Below are 15573 nucleotides of genomic sequence, written 5' to 3' on the forward strand. Positions count from 1 at the left end.
AAAGTTTGTGCCACTAGGCCTGGCTAGTTCTTTCTCTCTCTCTCTCTCTCTCTCTCTCTCTCTCTCTCTTTCTCTCTCTCTCTCTCTCTCTCTCTCTCTCTCTCTCCCTCTCTCTCTCCCTCCCTCCCTCCCTCCCTCCCTCCCTCCCTCCCTCCCTCCCTCCCTCTCTCCTTCCCTCCCTCCTTCGTTGTTAAGACAGGGTTTCACACTGTAGCCTAGACTGGCCTGAATTCTCATGTAGCCTGGGCTGGCCTAAGACTCAAAGCAATCCTTTCCCTCAGCCAGCTGAGTACTGGGGGATTATAGACATGGGCACTTGAATTAAATTTTAGAATTTAATTTCTTTGTGAGATGCTGGCATCATCACATGAGTTTATGTATTTGGGTTGTATATTAGGTGTTTTTTTTTTCACATTGTTGGACAGTACTGGTCGTTTAGATTTAGAATCTAGGCAGGTGCCCCATTTTTATCTTTGGAGTTTATAGTTCTTAGTAACTATAATCCGATTCCCACACATTTGGGCCAAATTCTCATCTTTCTTCTCACCCACACAGAGCTCCTTTTGAAGTCATTGGAGCTCCCATGCTGAACCTTTCCTGGGGGTGCAGAGCAAGGTGAGAGTTTGGGACTGCCACAGTTAAAGAAGTATAATTTTACATCTGTATTCAACAGGACACCAGAGGGCAGCATTTATCCTTCGTCTTCTTCATCTAACCTCTTAGAGAACTCTCTTGAATGCTGCATTTTTAGAAATAAATATGGTCAGATGATTTTTATTTTATTTGTATGAATGTTTGCCTGCATGTATGTCTATGCACTACTTTTATGCCAGGGCTTTTGGAGGCTAGAAGAGAATGTTGGCTCCTCTGGACCTGGAGTTACAAGTGGTTGTGAGCCACCACTTGTGGGCCTGGGAAAACAGGCTCCTCTGGAAAAGCAGGCTCTGGTCTATTTCTCTAGTCCCTGTTGAGATGGTTTTTAAGATTCTTGAAACATAAATTAACACAGCCATGCTTGGAAACCAGCTGTATTTGTAGTTTTTGTTCAGGTTTACATATATAATGGAGAATTCCTGATTGTGTTTAAGTTGAAATCCCTAAAAGCAGCAGTATGTTAACCAGCTTTTAAAGGAGCTTATTATTAATGTAAACTTGTTACCTGCACTTCTGACAAATCCAAATAAAATATTACAGGCTTGCTAAGTATCAGAGGTCTTTGAATAATATAACTCAGTCTCCACTTGCTTGTAGAGAGACTTTGTACTTTGCTTATCATGATGGGTAGTTGTTCAGATTCAACTGTTATAAATATTTTTGTGAACTTGGGTAGTAGTAGGGTCATATAGATCACATACCATCTGTTTCTGAAATCCAGAATTTTCAATCAGAGAATAAAGTTTTGCTCTAAATGAATTATTAGTATAGGGCCATTTGTCTAGGAAACTGACCTTTATGATTCCTTCAGTCATACCAAGGTTTCTCCCCTGTCCCCTTCTTATGTAACCTCACACTCACTAGTTGAATGCTGAGATTTCAAGTGTCTACCATGCCAGCTTCTTTTTTTGGTTTATTAAAAATAGGACCTCACTGTATAACTCTGCTGATTTTGAACTGTATAGATCCTGGTGTTTCAGCTCAATTCTGAATAATTTCGAAAACCAAAAATAAAGTTAACTCCCCCCTCTGTCATAGTTAAAAGCTTAGCATGGGATTTGGGTTGTCACAGACAATGTCACAAAGCTAAGTTTTAAAATGCATATTAGTGAATTTCTTTTATGTTCACATAACTTGAAGTTTGAAATTTGCTCTGCTGTCATTCTATAAATTAGCATTTTGGTCATGTTGAAAGACATTTGTGCTTTTTATACTTTGCTTTGTCAGGTTATTCTGGGGCACTATAATTGGCTTTCCTATGAAGATGTCTTCACTCGAGCCCTTGACTTTGGAAATGGATTGCAGATGTTGGGCCAGAAACCAAAGACCAACATCGCCATCTTCTGTGAGACCAGGGCTGAGTGGATGATTGCTGCGCAGGCGTGTTTTATGTATAACTTCCAGCGTACGTATGGACCATGCTTTTTAAAATAATGTTTCTTTTTTTGTCCTTTTGTTTTTGAGACAGGTCTCTATGAAGCCCTTGCTGTCCTGGAACTATGAGGTCCCCACCTCTTTCCACCTGCCGAGTGCTGGTAGTAGAGTTGTTTGCACCACACTTGACCCTAAAATAGTATTTAAGCAAGAGGTTGATACTCTGATACTAGTTTTTTCCTTTATCTAATTTAGTGGAGGGGTGTTTATTATGTTTCAGATATTTGTTTATTCATTTGTCTGTTTTGGAAAAAGAATCAGTTTGGGAAGAAACCCTACTGGTCAAATAGTAAGGGGTCTTTCTGCATCTGGAAAACTAGGCCTAGCTTACAGGGTCACTGCTTGGCTATCATCTCTCAGGGACCTTTCTGAACCCTGCTGCTGTTTTGCTAATCCACTTCTGCTAGTAGCTACAGTTAACTTCTAGAATACATCCCTATCATACCTTGGTTAATTTCTAAGCACTAGGTTATATGATAAAGAATCTTAGTATTTGCTGAAGTTATTTGAGTGGTGAGCATGGTGGCTAACCCTGAAAAGCAGTCCTGGAGGGTCGGTTGGGAGGGAGGCCTTGGTGCCAAATGTCATGGTAAATGAACATGAAATAAAAATGATGCCTCCAGCAGACTTCTTTTTTTAAGTTATTTTTATTTTATGTGATGGTACATGCATTGCTCATGGAGGCCAGAAGGAAACTCTAGATTCTTGTGGAACTGGAGTTACAGGTGGTTGTTAGCCACTGTGTAGGTGCTGGGAAGTGAACTTGGGTTTTCTGCAAGAAGAGCAAGGACTCTTAACCTCTGAGCCATTTCTCCAGCAGTCCCATTTCCTTCCTTTTTTGCTTTTTTGAGACAGGATTTCTCTGTAGCTTTGGAGCCTGTCCTGGAACTAGCTCTTGTAGACCAGGCTGGCCTCGAACTCACAGAGATCTGCCTGCCTCTGCCTCCCAAGTGCTGGGATTAAAGGCGTGCGCCAACACTGCCTGGCCCATTTTCTTCTTTCTTTAGGTGAGACAGGTATCAAGGGTTTCATCGTTTGTCCCTGGCTGGTCTGGAGACCCCACTGGCTCTGAATCCTGCTTGGGATTAAATACATGTACTGCTGCACCCAGCCTGCTTCTTCTACTTTGTAAAATAGGGACTGCCTTTTTGTTTCCAAGGTTGGAGTTTACATTTCTTTTGAGAATGTTTTGAAAGAATTACTGTTTTCAAAATCATTCTATTTCTATTTCCAGTTATATGGGAAGTAAACATAAAAGAAACCCATGTTGTATATATTATGTGATTTCAGTGTTCTAAAATACTTGATTTTTCGATTCTAGAATAAGCTGTACCACTATGTATGGACACTATTTTTCCTTATCTTTTGAGTCAGGGTCTCATTTAGTGATCAAACTCACTGTGTAATAAAGGGTGACTTCCAGTCTCTGCTCCCCAAGTGTTAGGATTATAGGTCTCATCACTACTCCTGGCATGTGTTATTTTGTTGACTTGTGATACTTAAGATCTGACATTCAATGTGCTGTTGTGCCAGCTTGTCCAGTGGTTCTCAACCTGTGGGCCTCATCCCATTTGGGGTGTGTGTGGAAGGGAGGGAGGGCCCTTTCACAGGGGTTGCATAAGACTTTACATATGTATTTGCATTGTAGTTCATAACAGCAAAATTATGAAGTAGCAATGAAAATGATTTTATGGTTGAGGTCACTACAACATGAGGAACTGTACTAAAGGGTCACAGATTTAGGACGATTGAGAACCGCTGGACTTGTCTCTTTTCACATTCTAGTTCCAGCAGCCAACAAGGAAGGTTTTGACACTCTAGGATCAGGTATACTTCCTTTGTGTGACATTAGTCCTAGAACAGTGTGCTGAGAATGTTCACTAAAGCAGGTAGAGGAAGGGGAGTAAAAGGATCGCTGCTGTGTAACAGCTGTGCCTTTCTTCCACGTGTGACCGTGTCCTCTTCCTCGCAGTTGTTACACTGTATGCCACCCTGGGAGGTCCAGCCATTGTTCATGGACTAAATGAGACAGAGGTGACCAACATCATCACTAGCAAAGAACTTTTGCAGACCAAGCTGAAGGTGAGGACTGCAGTTACCTCTCAGTGTGTAATGCTTTGACGAATCATACTGATCCTGAGTTATCTTTGTGAGATTTTGTTCTTTATTTTTAGAACGTAAAAGCAGATTTCATATATATTAGACCAGAATTAAAAAATTGTTAAAAATTACTACTATGCTAGTGTCTGTTGAAAGGATGACAGCTTTATTGTGCTTGTTTCATAGTGTATTTAAAGTAAATTATTTTTTTTATTTGTGTTTCTGTGCACACGTGCATGCATACGTGCGGTCACATGTGACGTGACATACCTGTTAAAATGAGGACAGCTGTGCTGATTCCTCTGCAGGCTTTACAGCAGGTAAGGAAAAAATGATCCATGAAGAGACAAGAATGAAATTCAGCTCAGCTGGATTTTACTATAACTGGTGCTGGACCAGGACTTCTAGAGTCTGGCCTAGATCATTTTACTTTAGTCACATTTAAGCACAGCATATTTTTTGAATATGTATTCAGATAACTCAGTCTCAAGTACACAGCTATTTAAAACATCTTTATATTGAAATTCCTTCCAAAGTACATCTGACTTCTTTCACAAGTATAGGTACTATTGACTCAGAGACAGTGCCCAAGATTTAGGGTCTAGGGAGCTTGATTGAGGTAAACATAGTGTCTATGGGAATCAGGACTGACCTGGCCCTAAGATAACAGAAGTCACTTTGGCTGTTGTAAAGCTCAAGTGACATCACTCATGAGAGTGGGGTTTATGGTCTAAAAACAATGCCCAGGATTTAGGGAAAAGGGGCCTAGATAAGCGAGAGCATAAATTGTGGGAGCTACAGCATCATTCCTAGTGTTCCAGGAAGAACAGCTATGCACATCATTCCATTGAAGAGGTAAGCTGTGTGTTTAACTTTCCTGACTTCTCCAGGGCCTACCTGTGTGCACAAGGCTTTTTTGCCCTCTACAGGCAACCCATAGGAATCAATTCTCCTTCTGTTCACCATGAGATTCCTTGTGGGTTTCACTGAATTCAGGTGAAACATCAGGCTTGGGGACAAGTGCACTTGCCTCCTGAGCTATCTTGCTGATCCCTCAACATTTTATATTTATTTTATGTGGATGTGGATAGGTATTTTGCCTGCATGTATGTCTATGTACCGTGTAGTTCAAGTGAAATGCTTGTCTTTGTAAGCACAAGGACCTTCGTTTGATTCCCCGAACTCTGTAAGTCAGGTATGGTGGTATCTGCTCACACTCACAGCACCAGTGACAGGTGGGTGGGTTCCAGGCCAGAGCACCCTGTGGGGGAAGGCTTGAAGAACACACACAAAATTGTGCATAGGCACCTACACGTGCATACAGAATCTCAGCATTGGGAGTTGAAAGTAGGACCTAAGGGGCTTGAGATCTTATCTTCTGAAAGAAAGGAAGGAAGAAGGCAAGGAAAAGAAAGATGGAGGGAAGTAACGAGGGAGAGAGAAAGAAAGGAGAGAAAGGAGAAGAGAGAAAAGCGGAAGTAGGGGAAGGAAAGATGGAGGGAGGGGTGCCAAGAAGTATACAAGAATGCCAGAAGAGGGTGTTGGGTTCCCTGGAATTGGAGTTAATTGTAAGCTGCTATATGGGTGCTCTTAACCACTCTCCAGACCACTGAGTATTTTAAATTCATTTAGGAATCACCGAGTAATGAGTTGCTTGAAGATTTTAAGTACTAAAATGGGAGACATTTTATGAAATAATAAGAAAATGATTCTGGTAGTTTCTTAGGCAATTTTCCCTGAAAACATTACCATCTCAAGCATGCTTTTGTTTTTCTCTTTTAGTAAATTTAAAAGTGGATTTTCTCCCTTCCCCTTAGTTTTTGAGGGACTTTGGGCTTCCCTATATGTAATTCAGGTATTCTGTGATGATATGTCCATTTTGATAAGGATTTTATCAAAGAGCAGAGTATGCATAATATTATAGAATAGTGAATGTAGCCCCGCCTCCTGCATCTCCCTCCCTCCTTCCCTCCCTCCTTTCCTCCTTCCCCATCCCCATCACTGAACTTTTTGGGGGCAAGAAATCAATTGGTCATTCAGTGTGGTGAACTTGGTTAACGTATCATGGTGAATGTTTGTGTTTCTTCAGGATATAGTCTCTTTGGTCCCACGTCTGCGCCATATCATTACTGTTGATAAGAAGCCTCCGACCTGGTCTGAGTTCCCCAAGGGAGTCATTGTACACACCATGACCGCAGTGCAGGCTCTCGGAGTGAAGGCCAACATGGGTATGTTGTGTGGTCACCATTCCATATGTGCACTCTGCTCACTGTGTTCTCTAGAACTAACCAGAGGTGTGATCCTGGAGTTAGATCACAAGACACAAGGGTTTTCTAGACTCTCAAATGTAGAAATGGGGTTTTCTACAAATGCCTTTATTTAGCCTTTAAAGAAAGACTTAAGAAAAATGCCAGCATTTATTATTATTCTTTAAGTGTGGACTGGGAATGTAACTCAATTGGCAGAATGTTTGCCCAGCTTGCTCTAGGTCCTGGATTTGATCCCCAGCATTGCATAACCCTAGACATGAGGGCACATGCCTGTCATCTCGGCACCCGGGAGGTGGAGGAAGAAGGTCAAAAATTGAAGATCATCAAGAAGTGTAGCTTGTAAAAGGCCAAGCTGAGGCTGAGACCCTATCTTAAAAACAGCATTGATAACAATAACCAAAAATATAGTAGTGTTTGCTTTAAATTTAAAATACTTCTACATCATTCAATTTTCTGTAAGTTTTGAAGTGGATTTTTAAAGTAACACCTTTAAGTTTACCCATTAGAATTAGTGTGTCTACAGCTAGAGCCGCTAAGCCTGAGCCCCTCCTTTTTGCTTCTTTCTCAGACTTTTACTTGCCTTTGCAGAGTTTTTGTCTTTGAATTCACACAAGGCATAGAGACTGTAGAATTCGTAACTGCCGGAGAAATGAGCTTCAGAAAGTATAGACTGTTACTGTAGAACGCTGGGCTGCTGCCTGCTGTTTCCTCGGTAGTAGGAAACATAGTGATGCTGCTCAGGGACAGGATCATGCTGACATTCTTGGTATAACGCATGACAGTGTTTGAGCATGTTGAATTTTAGGTGTTGGTGGACACTCAGAGACTGTTGACCAGTGATGTCTAGTTAGAGAAGAAAAGAAATATGTGGTGTGTGGTTATTAAGATTGTCTGGACAGGTAGGAGGGAAGGGAAGTATACGTGAACGTTTTCCTTAGAAACCCACATGTGCATTAGTTTTGGGATGAGCTAGGCAGGTGGATGGCGCTGACGTCTTTCGTCTGTGTCCCGTGTTGGCCGCTGTCCTTAGGCTTACAGTCTTGTGACCACAGACTGAGAGTCACCAACAGTCATCTCATGAAGCAGAGAGCATTTTTGTAAGTTTGTAGGTGTCTTAGCTCAAGCCCCTTTTATCTCTTAAGTTACTAGAGTAGGTTTTGGATTCTCAGTTCTTTTATTTCATTTTGCCACAGATGATGGCCTGCTGCTGTTGAAAATTTCTCTTTTGATCCCAGAGTGACCAAGTGCAGTTCTCGATGTGCCCACCTAGGTCCTGTGGTCCTGGTTGCTGCTCCACTGTCACTGATGGTCACTCTGCTTTATTCCACTCCTACCATGCCAAGCACATTCCTACTTAAGGCTTTTTTGTACTGGGTTATTTATTACTATGGCTAACTACCATTACTACCACTACTACTGCTAACTACCATTACTACTGCTAACCGCCACTACTACTCTAGCTGCCATTACTACCACTACTACTGCTAACTACCATTACTACTGCTAACCGCCACTACTACTCTAACTACCATTACTACCACTACTACTGCTAACTACCATTACTACTGCTAACCGCCACTACTACTCTAGCTGCCATTACTACCACTACTACTGCTAACTACCATTACTACTGCTAACCGCCACTACTACTCTAACTACCATTACTACCACTACTACTGCTAACTACCATTACTACTGCTAACCGCCACTACTACTCTAACTACCATTACTACCACTACTACTGCTAACTACCATTACTACTGCTAACCGCCACTACTACTCTAACTACCATTACTACCACTACTACTGCTAACTACCATTACTACTGCTAACCGCCACTACTACTCTAACTACCATTACTACCACTACTACTGCTAACTACCATTACTACTGCTAACCGCCACTCCTACTCTAACTACCATTACTACCACTACTACTGCTAACTACCATTACTACTGCTAACCGCCACTACTACTCTAACTACCATTACTACCACTACTACTGCTAACTACCATTACTACTGCTAACCGCCACTACTACTCTAACTACCATTACTACCACTACTACTGCTAACTACCATTACTACTACTACTTGTACTACTTTATTTTATGTTTTTTGAAACAGAACAGGGTGTTTCTAAAATGGTCCAGAGCTTACCTTGTGGCCTAGGCTGGCTTTGACCTCAAGATCTCATTTTAGTGTCCCGAGTGCTGGAATTGCAGACATCTGCTACCATGCCCACTGTTTTTACTTCTTGAAGGACTGGCTTCCCAGTCCCAGGACTTTTGTGGCTACTTTGCTCACTCGTTCAGGTTTTTACTAAAATTACTCTTTACAGACACTTTACCAGAATGCTGTGTCTAAGCAGCATCTTTTATTATCTCACCTTGTCGTTATTTTTCTTTGTAACTCTTATCATATTATGGACGTAACCGGTTTGTTCCCTTTATTGTTTATGCCTCCTTATGTGTTGACTGTTGTTTGAGTATTTTGGTTGAATTATAAAAATGAATGAGAAGAAAGTTGGTGATGTAGCCGAGTTCCTCAAAGGTGTGTGTTTTTCTTTTCTTCAATATAGAAAACAAAGCTCACAGCAGGCCGTTGCCCTCAGACATTGCAGTAATCATGTATACAAGTGGGTCCACAGGAATTCCAAAGGGAGTCATGATCTCCCACAGCAACATCATTGCTTCGATAACTGGGATGGCGAGAAGGATCCCAAGTCTGGGGTATGTCATGGTAAAATGCAAAGTAACTTTGTATTTGTACCTGTTAGAATACAAGCATTTAGGCCTTTTTAGTAGATGGTTAAGTTATTCCCAAGTGTCTATGAAAGTAGACACTTCAGAGAACATTAATTAAAAAATAGTGTATGTGTCTCCCTATCCCTGCTCATGAATGAAGCTGCAGAGGCCAGAGTATCAGATCCCCTGGAGCTGGAGCTGTGAGTGCAGAGCATAGGTGTTGAGAACCAGACTGAGATAGCATGAGTTAACTGCTGAGCTGTCTCTCCTGCCTCTAAAATAGTTACCGTCATGTGATTTTAAAAAAGATGCAGGGTTCAGCTGACTTTGTGGTTGTAAACACCTTAAGTTTAAATTATTTCAGTCAGTTGGCTTTGCTTCCATGTGTATGGAGTCATTTCTGTTTGCTATGTGCAGTCTTGGTGGGCAGAGAGGTAGTCATAGTCAACTGATTGGATTATGAGGTTGTGCTCTTGGGGCATCAGGGGAGAGTGGAGTGGAGTAGGCAAAACACGGCAGAAGACACCAGATGGGATGAGAGGAATTAAGGTGATACCTCAGAGATGAAGTCATTCTTCTGATGACGGAGCTGGTGCACTGCCATCTTTGTTGCCCTTTTGCTCAGACACACATGCATTGAGACACATGCAGTTAGCTGCGGACGGGATGTGGGAACAGAGCTGGGAAACCTGAACGGTGCTTTCCCTTGGACTTCCTTAGTTGTTCTTCATGTTCATAGATGCAGGGCCGTTTCTTGAAAAATACATGAGTACACATATTTTCTTACATACTAAGTTATACTTTACAATTTATTTCTGGATCCAGCTCCTAGAACAGGCATCCGTTCTAAGAGAGTCACAGTAGATACCCACTAACTCTAAAAGGTCATCTCTTACACAGTGGCTTTCTGTCGTTTAAAAGACCCCCCAAACCCCAGCCTTCTGCAACAGACCACATTCTCTTTGTTTTTGGATTGAAATGTAGTTTGTTTTTCTTTCTGTCTGTCTTATCAGTGCCCCATCAGCAGGGAGTGTTGTCTTCAGTGGGTGTATAGCTATTCCACCATGTATCTACAAGCTTGCTGTAGTCACTTTGGCAGAGAGCTCCCATGACCCTTGCTTTTATCTGTCATTTCTTTCAGAGAGGAAGATGTATACATTGGCTATTTGCCCCTGGCCCATGTTCTAGAATTGAGTGCTGAGCTTGTATGTCTTTCTCATGGATGTCGAATTGGCTACTCTTCACCACAGACTTTAGCAGATCAGGTAAATTAAGTATCTGTTACTTGATATACTAAAAAGTATTTTTAACATTTCTTTCCCTATCAGTTTCAAGTGAAATCAGTTAAATTATTGCTGTTCCCCCTCCTCCCCCCAAGACAGGAGTTTCTCTGTAGTTTTGGAGCCTGCCCTAGAACTAGCTTGTAGACCAGGCTGGCTTTGAACTCACAGAGATCCATCTGGCTTAAGTTCAAGATCTTTATATATATATATAGGTTATTTTTTGTGTTTTGTAGTCTTCAAAAATAAAAAAAGGAAGCAAAGGAGACACATCCATGTTGAGGCCAACCCTGATGGCAGCTGTTCCGGTAAGCTGTTCCGTTCTTTCATATCAAGACGTGCTGTCAGCCGCAGGTGATGGGTGATAAAATGATTGTGATTCTACTCATATTTTTTAGTCCTGATAGAATTTATCTTTAGGGGGCTGGAGAGATGGCTCAAAGGTTAAGAGCACCGACTGCTCTTCCAGAGGTCCTGAGTTCAATTCCCAGCAACCACATGCTGGCTCACAGCCATCTGTAATGAAATCTGGTGCCCTCTTCTGGCCAGCAAGTATACAGACAGACAGAACACTGTATACATAATAAATAAATAAATCTAAAAAAAAAAGAAAAGAATTTATCTTTAAAATGACTTAGTGTCCTGGTAGTAAGGTAGCTGAGTGGGGTGGGTAAAGTGCTTGTTACACAGTCCGAGGACCTGAGTTCAATTCCTAGGTCCCAGATGATGGCAGAAGGAGAGACTCACCTGCATATACACCGTGGCACATGCACCCCAAAACTGCCAGTCTGAGGACCTGAGTTCAATTCCTAGGTCCCAGATGATGGCAGAAGGAGAGACTCACCTGCATATACACCGTGGCACTTGCACCCCAAAACTACCCTACATAATATACATGATAATTAGGAATATTGATGATATGGATATGACGTAAATATGAAGATTGCTCATATAATTAATGAACTTATTTATATGTCTAGGAAATCATGGATCGGATCTACAAAAACGTCATGAATAAAGTGAATGAAATGAGTAGTTTCCAACGAAACTTGTTTATTTTGGCCTATAATTATAAGATGGAACAGATTGCCAAAGGGTGCAGTACTCCACTGTGTGACCGGTGAGTAAAGCCAGTTCTTCGTGTTAATGCCCGTTACGTTCAGCAGGGAATTGAGGCCTATGTACCATGGTTGCGGTGGCTCAGGCCTGAAATACCTGTGGCTGGGGGCTGCCGAGATGATTCAGTGTTTTGCAGAAAGGTTGGGTGGTGGGAGCATGCGAGAGCTGGACACCAGTGCTGCCTTCTGGCCTCTTAAATAAGTCCAAGGCCAACCTGTGCTTCATAGCAAGTTCTAGGCCATTTTGAGCTGTGTACTAAGAAATTCATTTGAAAACTCAAAGGGACTGTAACAATCCTTCCTGCATAAGAACTGAAAAATGTTTAGTAATCATTTTGCTGTGTTTAATAATTACTTAGATTTTTAACGATGTAAATTTCAAAACACTACTTTAAAATTTATTTGGATATGCATATTGGTGAAAATTATCAACTTTTATTTTTAAAGCTTTAAAAGATTCTCCCCCATCCTTCATCTCTGTTTTTGTACTGTTAATAAAGAGTACCGAATAGTTTGAAAATTATAAAGTGAAAATAGGATTTTTTTTCTTTTGAGTGTTTCACTGTATAACAGCCTTGGCACTCCTGGAACTTGCATTGTAGACTAGACTGGCCTTGAACTCAAAGAGATTCGCCTGCTGCTGCCTCCCAAGTGCTGGGATTAAAAGCATGCACCACCACTGTTCAACTATATGTTTAATTTTTTTATGAGAATATAAGCATAGTTTTTCAGATGCTTTACATTATTGTTTTTTTTTAGACTTTCTATCTATTTTAGGAAGATGTAGAGTCTAATACATTTTTTTTCTTTTTGATGATAGAATCTCCTTTCTGAGGGCTTAGGTTAAGAGAGTGGATAGCTCAGTTTTAGAACATAAGACTTAAGGTGTATGCCATCACATCCAGCCTTAATACAACTAATAAAATGATTGTCATGTAGTCTTCATCCTTTTCAAAATGTTTAACAAACTTCAGTTTCCATAGCTTTGTGCTAGGGTGTGTGTCTCGGTAAGCAAGCAGCACCACTAATCCACTTCCAGCCTCGCTCCTCGCTTTTTACTTGAGTTATAAGCAGTCTTTTTGCTAGTGTTTTTCAGAAGCATATTAAATAAATATTTTAAATCCTTTCTTTTTAAAATTGCTTCCAGATAATTTGCATATTTTTAAAGCTATAATATAAATACCTCAAAGTTTGTATTAGATAGATTTTTTAGACAGATTTTTAAAAGAGATTTCTGTACATAAAACTTGCATTAATTTCTAATGAATAGATACAAGCAGAAAATTAATTTGCTTCTAATAAATTATTTGAAGATATGACATATAATATGCATTTATGATAGCAAATTCTCTGTTCATTAAAAAGGAAATCTATTACTATAAATAATTAAAAATACCAATTTTATATTTGTCTGTTACATGAAAAATAACTGAGGAAATGACATTTTCTTTGCTGATTGTACCTCTGATATTTAAGACAGAGTGACTCAGGCTAATCTGAACTGGCTGTATCACTTCGATTATGTTACTTAATCTCAAAAGCTCCATTTAACAGAGAGGTTAGAGATTTGGAAAACTAAATTCTGCTGGCTTAGTTACTTTTCTATTGATGGCAAAGAGTCACCATGACTAAGGCAGTTTATAGAAGAAGGCATTTAATTGGGGTCTTGCTTACAGTTTCAGAGGGTTTACTCCATGCCCATCATTGTAGGGAGCATGGCAGCAGGGCAGGCAGGCACCCCACTGGCCACGGATCAGTAACTGAGAGCTTGCACCCTAAGCCAGGGAGCCGACTGGGAATGGTGCTGGTGCCTCGTCATTGTGTCACCCCGTCTCCAAAGGGAGTGCACCACTAATTCTTCCTAATTTGAAACAGTTGGAAACCAAACACTCAAGTATATGAGCCTGCGTTGCCCATTTTTATTCAAACTACCACTCTGCTTTAAAAGTCTTGGAATTTTCTATTGGTACTTTTAGCTTTGTTTTCCGGAATGTTCGAAGGCTACTGGGTGGAAATATTCGCCTTTTGTTGTGTGGTGGTGCTCCACTTTCTGCAACGACACAACGATTCATGAATATCTGTTTCTGCTGTCCCGTTGGTCAGGGGTATGGACTCACGGAATCAACAGGGGCTGGAACGATTACAGAAGGTAGGTGCTGTCATCTGAGATGTCCCCTGTGTGCCTATCAGAGGCTGGGATATAGTGTAGCCTCCACAATTTGTTATGAATTATTTTTTAAAAATACATGAGTAATCAAGGTTTTGAATAATAGAATTGTGATTAACTCGGGTACTGTAATTGTTGATAGATACTTTTAAGATGTATTGGATGAAGTGGTAGTTAATTCATCTCCAAGAACTTTTTGTATTATATATTGTCATATGATGTTAAAAACTGAATATTCTGGGAAAGATGTTTTGCAAGAAACATTGTTTTGTACTTTTATTTTATCCCAGCAATTACAGACTAGTGGTTTTTTGTTTTTTGTTTTTTTGTTTTTTTTTAAACTAGTTGTTTAGGTACGAAAGCTCAGATTTATTTCTGGCATTTGAATGATCTTTGATGAAGAATCACAGTGTACTAATAATTCATCATTTTGGGGTTGTGCTACAAGATCTTGGGAGTTTTCTTCTGGCTTTCAGCTGTAACTGTAGAATCTTAAGTGTGGTATAATTGTTGAAGATGATGTGAGAGATGCCAGCCTTGAAATAGTGATCCGGGGAAAGATGGGAGAGACCGTCAGCATTGCAATGCTGTAAGACCTAGCGAGGAAGTAGATAGCTTAGGAACTGGGCAACCACTTACACGTGCGAGGACGTGTGATAGGCAGAGATTCCAGGGATGTAGAGCAGGTGTGCCTGATTCCATAGGACTCTTCAGTTGCTAATGTAGACTCCAAACCATTTGAAACTGAGAGAAGGCTATGCCCATCTACCTGGGTGTGTTTTACTTCCTGAAGGCCTCTCTTTCTGTAACTCTTTTGCTTAAAATCTGTTTGAAAAGTCTTAATAAACCCCAAACTCTGCATAACAAGTAAACTCAGTTTCAGTAATAATTCAGGTCTTTAAAAAGTGTCCTTGTGCTGAGCAGAGCATGCGTCCTGTGGCTCACTTGTATTTGTAAGGATTCTCTTGGGGATGAGGCTGACTATCCAAGGCTTAGATAAATCATCATTTTAAATCACTTAGGAAAAGGAAGCAATTGGTTAACCACAGTTCTCAAATACTTTTTCTCCCTTTGCCTCTTAGTGTGGGACTACAATACCGGCAGAGTGGGAGCGCCATTAGTTTGCTGTGAAATCAAATTAAAGAACTGGGAGGAAGGTAAAACTTATTTTAGTAACAGAACATTAACTTTTATAAGATTGAAATAGAAATGTACTCTAGTTCCTTTTGTCGCATATTTTAGAATGTAAAATTTTAAGCATTCATTTTGTTGATTATATTACCTGTGTTTATATAGACCTGAGCAGATGTACTTAATTTGCATGCTTCAGAATTGTTTCATTGATTCTTTGGACTGTTTTCTGTGTTTCTGTTTTGTTGATTTCAGCCCTCAGTTTGATTATTTCCAGTCTTCTACTCTTCCTGGGTGCGTCTGCTTCTTTTTTTTCTAGAGCTTTCAGGTGGGCAGTTAAGTCCCCAATGTATGCTTTCTCCGTTTTTTTTAAGTGGGCACAGTGCTGTGAACTTTCCTCTTAGCACTGCTTTCATCGTGTCCCATAGGTTTGAGTATGTTGTCTCTTTATTTTCATTAAATTCAAGGAAGCCTTTAATTTCTTTCTTAATTTCTTCCTTGACCCAGGTGTGGTTCAGTAGTTGACTGTTCAGTTTCCATGAGTTTGTCAGCTTTCTGGGGGTAGAATTGTTGTTGCCTTCTAACTTTAATCCGACAGAATTGATTCCGAAGAATAGATTTTTTTTTACTTACTGTATATATGTGTGTGCCCGTATGTGTGGAGGCTGGTTGGC

At 40.5% G+C, this 15573-nt stretch overlaps 1 protein-coding gene across 2 annotated transcripts in view; it reads left to right on the forward strand.

Annotated features, from left to right (window-relative positions):
• Acsl3 (acyl-CoA synthetase long chain family member 3) overlaps positions 1 to 15573 on the forward strand; it is a 47676-nt gene that overhangs the window by 21736 nt on the left and 10367 nt on the right. For both annotated transcript variants that reach the window (XM_075952220.1, XM_075952219.1), the window contains exons 3-11: positions 1882 to 2059; positions 4061 to 4170; positions 6278 to 6416; positions 9038 to 9188; positions 10345 to 10468; positions 10720 to 10791; positions 11464 to 11603; positions 13578 to 13750; positions 14851 to 14925. In XM_075952220.1, coding sequence (XP_075808335.1) covers positions 1882 to 2059; positions 4061 to 4170; positions 6278 to 6416; positions 9038 to 9188; positions 10345 to 10468; positions 10720 to 10791; positions 11464 to 11603; positions 13578 to 13750; positions 14851 to 14925 — 1162 coding nt within the window. The remainder of the gene's footprint in view (positions 1 to 1881; positions 2060 to 4060; positions 4171 to 6277; positions 6417 to 9037; positions 9189 to 10344; positions 10469 to 10719; positions 10792 to 11463; positions 11604 to 13577; positions 13751 to 14850; positions 14926 to 15573) is intronic.

Source organism: Microtus pennsylvanicus, chromosome 17 (genome assembly GCF_037038515.1).
Source record: "Microtus pennsylvanicus isolate mMicPen1 chromosome 17, mMicPen1.hap1, whole genome shotgun sequence".
NCBI lineage: Eukaryota > Metazoa > Chordata > Mammalia > Rodentia > Cricetidae > Microtus > Microtus pennsylvanicus.